Source organism: Pinus tabuliformis, chromosome 3_2 (genome assembly GCF_031772625.1).
Source record: "Pinus tabuliformis cultivar Carrire ecotype Pingquan chromosome 3_2, CPIR1, whole genome shotgun sequence".
In the NCBI taxonomy this organism is placed as follows: domain Eukaryota; kingdom Viridiplantae; phylum Streptophyta; class Pinopsida; order Pinales; family Pinaceae; genus Pinus; species Pinus tabuliformis.
In genome coordinates, this window is record NC_142302.1 from 952,421,536 (window position 1) to 952,435,737 (window position 14,202).

General features: G+C 40.1%; 1 protein-coding gene across 1 annotated transcript in view; it reads right to left on the reverse strand.

Annotated features, from left to right (window-relative positions):
• Positions 1–933: 933 nt before the first annotated feature.
• LOC149183803 (uncharacterized) overlaps positions 934–14,202 on the reverse strand; it is a 39,660-nt gene continuing 26,391 nt past the window's right edge. The window contains exon 4 of the mRNA XM_089415088.1: positions 934–1,051. Within this exon, the coding sequence (XP_089271214.1) occupies positions 934–1,051 (118 nt within the window). The remainder of the gene's footprint in view (positions 1,052–14,202) is intronic.

Here is a 14,202-nt window from a genome sequence, read left to right on the forward strand (position 1 = left end):
ACCTTTTATTTCTTCATATCACCATACGTTTTCTTTAAATATAACAATTATAATGCTTATAATCTAACCATATTTTGAGTTGGATCCTCCTAAAAACTACGTCTCCTCACTTTCACTATAGTCACGCCCTAGTGTCAAGCGCACCCATAAATAAAATAACTTATTTGAAGGAGAGTTGATGCATGAAAATTCATAGTCGTCATTCAAACTACATGCCATTGAATTTATGGTCATGATTTTATCTCTTCCAAAGTACTTCACCTGAAGATGAGCAAAAATTTACTGTAATCTCTTCATTGCAATTCTTCTTCTGAGTATCACCACTGTCCATAAACGCATTACTGTAAGAAGTTTAAGATATGAAGGGATGCTCATTTCTACAGTACAACAAAAAATGAAACTCTCAAGAGTTATAACATTCCGCCTTGATGCTTGATATGTGATTGGAAACATATAAATATGGTTAGTTTTAGGGCAACGTGCCTTGAAGCCATGGGATATCAATAATGACGAGCCAGGAAGGAAGCTAGTTGACTAGTCATGACTCAAAATGAGTAAAATTCTAAATTTGTCATTGATTAATTGACCGAGGAGTACCTTTATCGACATTCAATCATGAAGGTCAATGAATCTATAAAACCTAAACATGGAAAAATTTTGGTCTTCGCTTCGACTTTTAAATCATTCTTAGTCAAGATGTCTCCATCATTGAAATTATGAAGAGGCCAACGTAAACGAGTTACGGGATTTTTCACTCTAGTTCTGTCATATACTTTAACTGCGAAGTTCCCCACGGAAATGACTTTTCGGCCTTTTCACTATATTCGAGTCTTTGACCATAGGTAACTCTGGAAAAGTGCATATGAAATCTTTGCCCAATGAGTCAAAGCTAACTATATTGTCGTTTATTGAAAATAATTACGTCTGTCAAATTCACCAATGCATCGCCACCGCCTCACCGTCTTCACTGCTGCAGCGCCTCGCTGCCTGACCTGCGCATATTCGAAAGGGCGCCATCACCATGACCTGCTCAACTTTCGAAGAGTCATCACTGCCATAACCATATCAATCTCAAGGGACAAAACTGACTTAGTTTTGTGTATAAAAGTAGATGATCGGGCATAGGAGGATGCATAGTCAAGATGCACCGAGTAGTTTTATGCAGCTGTAGCTGCTGCTTTGACGTTTCATGGTTATGTACAAATTCATATCTGGTTTTTCTTTGACGTTTCATAGTTATATACAAATTCATATCTGGTTTTTTGACTGAGCTATGTTCTCTGCGTTTTTAGTTGTGCATGTTGTTTAGTCCGATGTGTAATCTGTTCAATTCTTCAATTGGTATCAGATCTAGTGAGGTAAATCTACACATGATTTCGGTGTGTACTCTGTCTTTAAATTGGTATTGGAACCACAGTCCTTAGGGCTCGCTTGCGTAGCGGTTGAGTTGTGAGAGCTCTGTGCATAACATTTCTCCTCCTATTTTTGCTGACAAATTCAATCTCTTCCTCTTGACTATGGAGCGTTTCATTTACCGATAGTCATATTGAAAGTCATTGTTGGAGGCGAGTCACAAATTACAAAGTCTGTTAACATAAATTTACAATCAAACTAAGGTAAAGGATCGATGATGGACTAGAGCATACTGATTCAAGTGTTGGGAATAACGGGATCATTAACTTTTATTCTTTCAGCCAGCAGCATATAAGGAATTACCTTCCTAAAATCATGCTGCAAGACATTACTTAATTTTTTGTTCAATTCTGAAGAATCTCTATTGTGGCAGTCTCTTCAACCACCTCCTATCACTGTTAGACTAAACAAAGCGCAACTAGAATGAATATAAACATACACAAACCACACAAAACCATAACACAGAGATTTAACGTGGTTCACCCAACCAATCTCGGCTATGTCCACCAGAACAGAGGCATCGACAATCTTATTATTCAAAGGATATTACAACAAATCTAATAATTCAGACATGCTCTAACCTCTCCCCTATTTTCTCTATTTTCTCTACACACTCCTTACAATCCTCTACGGGATTACATTTCTATATACCTCGAGCATAAAACTGAGTCATAAATTCCCTCACAGCAAATATAGGATGCATTAACTCCTCCTCAAAAAATACTGGAGCTAATATAGCAACTAATCCTATTGTTGTCACATACATGAGATTTTTCCCAAATTTAGTAAAACAGAAAATCTCAACAATCTCCACCTTGACAACAATTAGCCTGATGCCTTGTTCATTTATTATTTTTATCTTTTCTGCAAGCCAAGAGAATCCAGAAACCAACGAAGCTTCTCTAACAAAACTGGGTTCATGAACATGTCTGCAGAGTTTTCCTTCGTATGCACCTCTTCAAGAGAAACAACCCTTTCAGTGATAACCTATCTTACAAAATGGTACTTGATTGGTATATGCTATGATTTACTATGATAGGCTGGATTCTTAGCCAAGTGAATTGCACTTTGACTATCACAAAATAACTTGATGTTGTCCTGTAACCTCCTAAACTCACCAATCAAACCTTTCAACCAAACCGCTTCTTTGTAAGCATGTGAAGCAGCTATGTCTTCTACTTCAGTAGTGGATAAAACAACAATATTCTATAGCTTTGACATCCAGCTAATAGCTCCACCTGCAAGAGTAAAGACATAGCCTGATGTTGACCTTCTCTTATCCAAATCACGTGCAAAATCGGAATCAACATATCCACAAACAAATTCACTGCTTTTACTATAAGTGATACAATAATCACTTCTGCCTCTCAAATATCGAAGCACCCATTTCACTGCTGACAAATGTTCTTTACCTGGATTTGCCATATACCTGCTAACAACCCCAATTGCATGTGAAATATCTAGTCGAGTACAAACCATCGCATACATCAAACATTCTACTACATTGGCATATGGAATTCGAGACATATATTCCTTTCTTCATCTGTATTAGGACATAAACTGGAAGAAAGCTTAAAATGGGAAGCTAAAGGGACTAACACAGCCTTCCCATTGTTCATACCAAACCTCAAGAGTATTTTCTCAATATACTTCTGTTGTGATAGCCACAACTTACCATTGGTCTTGTCTCTGAAAATCTCCATGCCCAAAATCTATCTTGTTGATCCCAGATCTTTCATATCGAATGTCCTTGCCATATGAGCCTTTAACATATTGATTTCCACTATGCTTTTGCTTGCTAAAAGCATATCCTCAACATATAACACTAAGATAATGAGCATGCCATCATTTAATTGCTTAAATAAACCCAATGATCATATTCACTTCTTATATATTTCTGACTCAACATGAAAGTATCAAACTTCTTGTACCATTGCCGAGGCGACTGCTTCAGGCCATACAATGATTTCTTGAGCCTGCAAAAAAATTTCTTATTGCGATGTTGAACAAACCCTTCCGGTTGTTCCATATAAATTTCCTGATCTAAGTCTCCATGTAAAAATGCAGTCTTAACATCTAGTTGCTGCAATTCTAAATCAAGCAAAGCGACTAATGCTAACGCAATTCTAATTGAAACTATTTTAACAACTAGTGAAAAAATCTCATGAAATCAATGCCTACTTTCTGAGAAAAACCTTTTCTGACCAGCCTTGCTTTGTACCTGTCCTCAGTATCATTCACACCCCGTTTCAACTTGAAAACCCATTTACATCCCACAGTTTTCCTGTCTTTCAGAAGTTCAACCAGATCCCATGTGCCATTCTTGCGTAATGCCATCATCTTGTCCTTCATAGCTTCTTTCCACTTGTCACTTTTTGAATCTTCTACAGCTTCCTGATAACACAAAGGTTCATAATCATTAGCGGTTAAAGCAATTGAAGTAACATAATCATCATACCTTCTAGGAGGACGTTTAATTCTCATGGACCTCCTTAAAGATGTTTCTGGTGCTTCCACAATTGGCTGACTACCATCTATAGGAACTTCTTCATGATCAGCATCAGAGACCTGTTCATGATCTACATCTGAACCCTGTTCATGATCTGATTCTGAAACCTGTTCATGACTAGTATCTGAACTATGGTCATCATGACTATCATTAGAAGTGCTTTCAAACTGAATGTGCTGAAAATCAGATACATCATCCTGTTTCAATCTATTATGTACATCTAACTGTACAAGAGAGGATCCATTAAACTTTACATCTCTGTTGATGATGATCTTACGGGTAGTAGGATCCCACAATCTATATCCCTTTATTCCATCACCATATCCAACAAAGATATACCTTTTTGACTTTGGATCTAATTTTGTTCATTGATGTTTAGGCACTAGAGCATATGCATCACAACCAAACACTCCGAGTTTAGAATAATCACAGGGATGACCTTTCCATACCTCTTGAGGAATCTAGCAACCTATCGCCATGGATGGTGATCGATTTATCACATAACAAGTTGTAGCCACCGCTTCTATCCACAATTCCTTCTACAAACCGACGCTACTAAGCATACTCCTTGCTCTCTCTAAAAGAGTCCTATTCATCCATTCAACAACTCCATTTTGCTGAGGAGTATAAACAGTGGTCTTATGTCTCTCGATCCCTGCATCCTTGCAATAGTTTTCAAACTCCTTGGAAGTAAACTCACCACCATTGTCAGTTCTTAAACGTTTTATAGTTCTACCAGTGATGTTTTCTACCAATTCTCTAAACTGTTTGAAAACTGTAAACACATCAGACTTCCTTCTCAACATGTAGACCCACACTTTCCTAGAGAAATCATCAATAAACGATACAAAATATGACGAGCCACCATATGAAGTTATAGAGGCTAGACCCAAAACATCTGAATGGATATAATCAAGTATTCCTTTACTAGTATGTTTGTCTGTTTTAAACTTTTGCTTACTTTGTTTTCCAAACAGACAATGTTTACAGAAATCTAACTTTCCAGACTTTAGATTAGGTAGTAACTTGCGATCAGCCAAAAATTTTAACCCTCTTTTGCTCATATGGCCCAACCTTTGATTCCATAAGCGAATGGCACTACTGTCATGTTCAGACAGTATAGACACATGATCTGACCTTGTTCTTCCTTCTAACTGAAATAGATTTCCTACCTTCTTAGCTTTCATTACTAGTAAAATACCTTTGTAAATTTTCAATAATCCACCCTGAATTATAGTTTTATATCCATTTGTGTCAAGTGATCCTAGTGAAATTAGATTTTTCTTTAAATCTGGTACATGTCTTACATCTGTTAACATTTTGGTTGTCCCATCAAACATTTGCAGCTCTATAATCCCTATTCCCACAATATTACATGTGACATCATTACCCATGTACACGACTCCATCATTAATTGATCTATACATCTTAAACCATTCTCTATGAATACACATATGGTTTGTGTTGTTGGGAAAAGTATCCAATACGTAATGACCCTATCCCACTCTAAGGGTGATAGTACCTCAGGAACAACCGAATGCAAAGCTATTCAAGATTACTTCTTTATGAGATGTAAGAGAGAGGAGAAAGAGATCCAGTAACCGTTATCTTCCGCTAATGATTGATCCAATCTTCCCTCTTTGCTGCTTACTCCCATCTCCTTGCTCTTTCACTGACCCAGCTACACCAAGATCCTGCAAAATAACAAGAGAGGGAAACTACAAGAAGCATACATTCATAATTGATTCAAGGATTAGAATAAATCAAATATCCAAGTATCAATACGCCACAGAGACACATGCATATAGAAGAACCTCAAATGCTTTATTAATGGAAGAAGTAAAGTTCTGAGAGTGTTACAACCATAAGAGGCCCAATCCAGCAACACCTCCCAGCAGAAAGAAATCTCCTCTTCACCTCCTTCAAAGCAATCACCCAATAGTTCTATACTCAAACTAATAGCACTTCCTTGTAGTCACAAAATTCCAGCCCCCCTAGACCTCATGAGAGAGCTCTATATATAGGAGTTTTGGAGAAAGGATGAGTCAGCTTGAGGTTGGCATGAAGCTGACTAGTGTCCTCTCCCACTTCAGTTATTCTTCAGTTCTTGAGTCCACTTGGAGTTTCTTGCTTCCACTTGGAGATCTAGATCCTCTTACTCATCACAAGGCGAATTCCCTGATCCAAGTGTCATTTTGGAAGCTTCCTGGGCATTTGACACATTGAGGAATGACTGTGCCACTTGGCCAATCTCGCCCAGCGCAGGTAGCCTTCATTGCTTTTGACATTCAGCGCAGGTACAGAGTGGAGCAGTTGACATTCAGCGCAGATGCTCAGTGGAGCAGTTGACATGATCCAGAATTAGCTTTCTTTTGAGTGTTTTCAGGTGGAGAACTGATATTTAGTGTTGTGGTTTGCTGACCTTGTTCCTCTAGGGGTAGGAACAACATGTTTAGGGACTTTGGATCCCTTAGATTATCGACATTTCATGCTTCATGCTGTAAGGCACAAAAATGTCTATAACAGTTGCCCCCTAAAGTATGAGGTCGCTTATTGGGTGAAATGATTTATCAGGAGGATCCGAAGTTCATTCAATCGCTGAGAGGTGACCTGTAATAAAATACAATACAATACATTATGATTCATTCTGCATTCATGATCTAGCTGAGGCGGGAATTCCCATGCTCAGCTTTATGAATTCATTTTGGTACATAGAACAGACGATCGTCTGATGGTAGACTGATAATTCTCTGCTGAAATTATCATCCTTTGAGTAGGATGATCATCTGCTGCAATGATGTACATATCAAATGTCTTCATATTTCCTGAATATATATCGCAACCTGGATGGATGAAACTAGATCCGAGGTCTTCAAACTCGTTCGATCTTCACTCTAAGTACAAGTCGATCCATGTGAGAATTACGCTGAAGTCGAACATGGAAAGACATCGCTTGATTACCGGTCAATAATGTAAACCGTTAACAAGCGCGAGAGGAATCACCAATAATGACAATGACCCTCAAGGTACTGCAGTACAATTCACGTGGTGTGAATAAAGGACTTGGCGTCGAACACCACGCAAAAGCTTCCAGTCGAAGGTCATTGATGTATACCTGTCGCTGGAGGTGAGAAACTTGCCATTGAGGCATGCAAGCTTCAAAGTACTGGGGGGGGTGTTCCCAGATCAACTTCTTGGATAATGAGCTGAAGTCGACAAGAAGCGATCCGTCAAAGGAGGGCGTTAATTAATCCCACATCAATGACATGGAACGAAGCTAATGATTTTAGTGGAGGTGAAAACAATCTGTGAAATATGATTCAGGGTGGCGATCATGGGTGGATGAAGGATAATGTATGGCAGTGGATGGGAAACGGTTGACTCTTTCTGAACAACATCTCTTGAACATATAACGACACTGATGTGATGGATCGGTAGCATTACCCCAAATGTGGATGGTTTGGCGAAGGCCATGGTGATGAGACCGGTGAATGAAACAACCCAACCCGATGTGATACGGAGGACAAAGTGTCATGTTCAAGAGCGACTTGCTACCATTAAAGCTTTGAGGTTCTCCCAATTTTTCCCCAGTCATTTCTGACCAGTACCTCTTTATTTTTGTCAAGCTTGAGGAGGATAACTTATGCTTGTTCTATAACCTGCCCTTCAGGCAAGCCCATCGCTATGTTTTAACGAGCCTAGCGATAGGGAAACTCGTTCTCATCTAAAGACAAGTTTGTCACTATTTAATCATTTTAACGAGTCTAACGACAAGGAAAACTCAGTCCTTTTCATTTTTAGAGAGTCTGAAAAGGTACAGAAAGTGAACTCCAAAATTCTTTTTTCGTCATCTAATCCCTTAAGTCCGAAAAAGTATAAAACAATACAGAAGGGATGAGTTTTCGATAACTTTAACGAGTCGAATAAAACAAGCGCTCGACCTTTTTGTGTAATAATCCCTCAGGTCCAAAAAGATTAAAATCTAGAGGAGGGATAGCTCTTCCGGTCACTTTAACGAGCTGGAAGGTCAAAACTCGGAAAAATTTTCATATTTTACGAGTCAGAAGAAAAGAGCTCAAAGAAGACTCGTCTTTTGAGGAACGAGTGATAAACAGGGATAGCAGCAGATTCCAGGTATAGGTTGGAATTTTCCAATCACGGCAGTGTCACAAGGATGGCTAAGTGAAATCACTCTTCGCAGTTGTTCCTCAAAATGGGTAAACAATCATATGGGGGTGAACGATCGGCCAAATGGAATGGAGGTGGCAGGTGCAAACACGACCAAGGCTTTTCATGGCTAATAAATTTACGATCACAATGGTTATTTACTGGAATAGGTTCATTTTTTATTTAAAAATGAGCTTAAACTCTGGGGAAACATTGCTCACTGCTTTTATTTATTTTTTAACGAGCATGAAGACCGTGTTAAAACTGCTCGGATCTTGCGTTTATTTTTTAACGAGCATGAACTTTATGCTAAAACTGCTCGAATCTCGCTTTTCTATTTTTTAACGAGCATAAATTCCGCTGTAAAACTGCTCAATCTTATGTTTATTTTTTAACGAGCATGAACTATGTGCTAAAACTGCTCGAAATAATTTTGTATGCCCCCAGCATAATAATGCAAACGAGGCACATGGCCCCTAGTCTTTAGGGGGTCGTTTCATTTTTTAATGAGGTTGACACCGTAAATAACTATCCTCTTGACTCTTTATTTCATTTTTTAATGAGGTTGACCTGAGATAGGAACTATCCTCGAAGTTTTAGATCCATTAGAAAGAGAAGGTTTCATATTCCACTATGGCCATTTCCGCTAGATTACTCGTAGGCGGTAGGGAAACAGTACCCATTAACTTGGGGTCTTTTAGGAAAATTACTCCGATATTTTGGAGAGAATGATTGCCTCCATGTATCATTGGAATACTTCCCGTAACGAATGATGGCACAACTTTTGTCGAAGTTGTTGTCGAACTGCTTGGTTGATCTTTCTCCTCGCTGTTTGACAGTTGCGGATTTCTGTTCCTTGTCAAAATCAAAGTATCATTCTGTCGCTTAGAGTTCGCCAACATCAGCACCTGGCACGAGGAAGTATTTCCACTATCAACCAGATTTTGACTTTGATTGGGAAACGGATCAGTCAACACAGCTGGATTTTTCGGACTCTTAAAGAATATTTTTATCTCAGCTTTGTATGGACAGTCTCTTGTCCAGTGATCCTCATCACATATCTGACACCCAAAAGGTGGTTTCCCTTTTCCAGGAGAAGTTTTTCGAGGAGATGACTCTCCTTGTTTCTTCTTCTTTTTGTTTTGCTTCTTCTTGCTTCCTGGTTGATTGGTTTCTTTGCCTTTATCTTCCGATACAGCATTTACTTCCGAAGCAAGAATTTCTTCTTTTGCATTTTGATCCAAATTCTTACGGGCTTTCTTTGAAGAAGCCTTTACCGATTTCGCGTTTGCCGTGCCAATCACACCGTCACCGGCATGAGAGTCACTGTTTCATTTATGAGGGGGAGGAATTGAAAACTCTGGCCTAGGGGCGTCAGGTATTTTGTCATAGAGTGTGTCGGACTGAGTATAAACTAAGTCCAAATACTGAACACGAGCAATGACTTGCTCCTCTATTATGACTCCCCCTTTGGCCACATCTTCCGTAATAGCCGGAAGTAATGACTTTATAAACCATTCAGCTAATAGCTGATCGGGAACATATGTTTTCACCATTCTACGACGACGACGCCACTCATGTATATGATCAGATATATGGGTGGCAGTAGTCTGCTTGAAGTTGGTTAATATTTCTGTTCCCGTTTCATACCTTATCGGTAATTGAAAATGGGTTAAGAAAGTCATGGCTAGGGAACTAAAATTGTCGAAAGAGGCTCTTGGAAATTCAATATACCATTTAGCCGCTGGACCTGTCAATGTCCTCTGAAAAAGGCGAAGCCTTATCGAATCTTCGTTTAGGGTGTTCGACGAACACCATAGATGAAAAGTCATCACATGATTCGATGGGTCTTCACCTGGATTTCCATTGAATTTAGGAATGTCAGATGGAAGTTTATGAGGAATCATTGGCCACCAAGGGGCATAAGCAATCGGATCGTTGGTTAACCGGTGTAGATCGGGTAACTCTAAAGTTGCCACGAATGGTAACTGTTGATTCAGGTTAGGCGAAGCGTAACCAGGGTACGATGGAATCGCTTGAGCAGTGGGTCTTTGCATACCAGCATAATGTAATTGCTGTTGGTATGACTGATACGGTTGGTGGACTTGACCACTGTAAAGTGGTTGGTTTTGACCGTTTTGGATATATGGTTGTCCACTGTTCGCAAATATCTGCTGCTCAGAACCTTGGTACACTTGGTGGAACTGCGGTTGTTGGTATTGCACAAGCCACGGTTGTGACGCCATGTTCTGTTGTGCTATGCTAACCGTTGGACCGAGGTGTGGGGTAATTGTACCCGTTTGGACCTGTGTTGCCCCACCAGTTGGCGATTGTGGTTGTGACCCATGGTCAAGCCACTGTTGCATTACAACCTGAGAAATATGAGGTTGACATGCAACAGGTATCGCTTGAACTTGTGACACTGTTACAATAGCCGGTGTGGTTGGGATGTTCGTCACAGGTAGACACTGTTGCATAGAATATATAATCCTCGGTTGTTGAGGTAGCATTGGTACCGAACTACTTGATGCAATTCCAGTATAACCTGAATACTGTTGAGAACTGCCATATGGATATCCTCCTGGAGGGGGTAATGAAAGGGCATACTGCCCCCCATACAGTAGCAATCCGGAACTCAGAGGGATTGTTAGTCCTTGAGGACTAGATGGCCCAAATTGACCTCCATGAGGATCAATCTGTCGAGTTTCAACATAAGAATTACCGGGTATTATTCCGGATGAACAAACTGGAACAGACCATACTGTCGGAATAGTCGCTCGGTGGACTCCTTCTAGCTATTGAGAGCTAGTCGGGACAGCTGGTATGCCGACAAACATTGTCGGAGTGACGACAGGGGCTTCTGCTATTGCTGTGTCATTTGACACAGTCCTAGATGATGACGGTTGTTCAGACATCTTAAGTTTTTCCAATAGATTGCCTAGCGATTCTACAGGAACTTCCACTTGTGGTGGATTAACTTCTGATGAAGGAAATAGAGTGACCCCGACTCCAAAATGAGTTGGAGTACTTGCTTGCGGATCCTCTGCAATTTCCTCTATCGCAATCAAACCCGGTGGAAGAGGGAGACCGTCAGGTCCGTAAAATATTTCTGGTGTCGAAGAAGTGGTTGCTTCGACAGCGACAGTTGTTTGAGGAACAAAACCTTCTCGACCGGTTACAGATGGAACTGGTTCAGTTATACAAGTACTTGCCCCCAGACCAGGATCAGTATTACTGTCCTTCTGTGGCTGTTGAACTTCTTCTATAGAGGCAGGGTTTCCAGAAATGTTAGGAGTAACTGGAACCTCAGATGCAGTTCGAACACTTGTTCTAACTTTTAAAGGAGATTTTGAACTGGTTAAACAAGTTCGCTTTGTCCGTACTGTTTTCGATTCCGGAGACAAAGACGGTTGACTCGTAAGCCTCCGCAAACGACGGGGTTTCAATTGACTTTCTTCCACGATTGCGGATTACTCGATCAACCAAAATATTAAAAGGGGAAATTTGTGTTTCCGAATTGAATGAATTTTATTAGACGCTTTTAGACACAACTTTCTTTTTCACTTTTTAAGAGTCAAGAAAAAGCTAAAGATGACTCTAGTCTCCTTCGATGTATTAACGAGCCCGAAGTGACAAATGCGCAGTTGGACTTTTTCAGTTATAGAGTTTGAAAAAGGCCAAAAGAAACTGCTCTGGAGATCTAGGCAGAGGGTGTGGCAAACCTTTCGCAAAACCACAGAATACGTTTTACAGTACGGGTGGTCGATCTTCGTGAATGCTGTGTTCACTGCATTGCGATTAGTAGGGAGGCCGACACGGCTTCCTAAGGATAAAAGGTATATGCCTATAGGGGTCTCCCAATATATACGCGACGGTACGTGGGAGCACAAGTCCGTATTAGTGCCACCGACTCTCAGGAGGAATCACCCACCTTCGTCGAGATCAACAGTCACTACATTTAACGACGCCAGAACACGTCTCTAGCTTAGACCTCTAGATGTTTGCGTTATGTTTCAAAGCATTGTTAGGTTCATTCAATATATTTTAAGTTGATCTTTTTAAAGTTTGCCTTTCAAGGTTCACCACGAGATGTTTTGATACAAATTCCTAAATGCAGTCTAAGATGAGAAGCAAGCTTTTTCAATCTTTTTGACTTATGAAAATCTTAACTACTGAGGGAAAAGACAGATAAAATCTTTTCACACAGATCAAAGAGCACTCACCAATGCACTTTTTCCTGAATCAACATGCAAACTGTCATAATGAACATGCACAATGCAAGTATTTCTTTTGTCTTTCTTAATCTTTGTGCGACACAAAAGGAAAGCTGTTGTATAACTTTGAATTCGATTTCAAGTGAAAACAAACAAGCTTATCCAAAATCAAAAGACACCTTAAGATTTACTTATTTCGACACTAGAAATGTATAAACTCAAACCATATGACGAAAGCAAAAGCTCAATCAGCTATGAACAGCAAACAAACTAACTCTTAAGATCAATACGACACTTTATCATAGGTCTAGATCTAAGAGGCCACAGCGAGACTAGTTCACTTTCGTTATGGGAAACTGTAAATGATACAAGAAATACACAAAGAACAAACACAGTTTCTTTATACAATCGAGGCGGAATAGTGGCAAGGAAAGTTGGTTTCAGATAGGTACATTGACTGGTAACAGGCAGCAAAAACAAGAGTGAAAACAGGGCAAGAAACAACAGGAAACCCCAGTAGCACAAGGCAAGACTCGTCCAGCGCAGGTGGTACACAGGCAGTTTGACCTTCAGCGCAGGTAGCCCCTTCGAGAACTGCGCTGAAATGCAGACAGCCTTCACACAACCTGCACTGAAGAATGAAACTTTTGTTTCTCTTGGTTTCCGATTCACAGATTGCTAAAAAATTCACAGTTTTTGGCCAAATCAGAAGCTATCAGTCAAGGACACACTAAGGGATGAAAAGGAGGATGAAAAGCTATCACTAAGAGCTATTTAGAGTCCTTGTGGATCAGCTCTTCAAATCATAAACTTGCCCAGAAACTGAGCTAGAGTAGCTGCCCTCTACTTTGCATTTGAAAGATCCAAATGCAGTTCGATTCGGTACTCCCTGTGTTTATGAAATGAATAGCAAAAACACAAACAACCAACAAGATACGATCCCCGGCGGAGTCGCCAATTTGTTGTTTGGAAAAGTATCCAATACGGAATGACCCTATCCCACTCTAAGGGTGATAGTACCTCAGCAACAACCGAATGCAAAGCTATTCAAGATTACTTCTTTACGAGATGTAAGAGAGAGGAGAAAGAGATCCACTAACCGTTATCTTCCGCTAATGATTGATCCAATCTTCCCTCTTTGCTGCTTACTCCCAGCTCCTTGCTCTTTCACTGACCCAACTACACCAAGATCCTGCAAAATAACAAGAGAGGGAAACTACAAGAAGCATACATTCATAATTGATTCAAGGATTAGAATAAATCAAATATACAAGTATCAATACGCCACAGAGACACATGCATATAGAAGAACCTCAAATGCTTTATTAATGGAAGAAGTAAAGTTCTGAGAGTGTTACAACCATAAGAGGCCCAATCCAGCAACACCTCCCAGCAGAAAGAAATCTCCTCTTCACCTCCTTCAAAGAAATCACCCAATAGTTCTATACTCAAACCAACAGCACTTCCTTACAATCACAAAATTCCAGCCCCCCTAGACCTCATGAGAGAGCTCTATATATAGGAGTTTTGGAGAAAGGATGAGTCAGCTTGAGGTTGGCATGAAGCTGACTAGTGTCCTCTCCCACTTCAGTTATTCTTCAGTTCTTGAGTCCACTTGGAGTTTCTTGCTTCCACTTGGAGATCTAGATCCTCTTACTCATCACAAGGCGAATTCCCTGATCCAAGTGTCATTTTGGAAGCTTCCTGGGCATTTGACACATTGAGGAATGATTGTGCCACTTGGCCAATCTCGCCCAGCGCAGGTAGCCTTCATTGCTTTTGACATTCAACGCAGGTACAGAGTGGAGCAGTTGACATTCAGCGCAGATGCTCAGTGGAGCATTTGACATGATCCAGAATTAGCTTGTTTTTGAGTGTTTTCAGGGGGAGAACTGATAT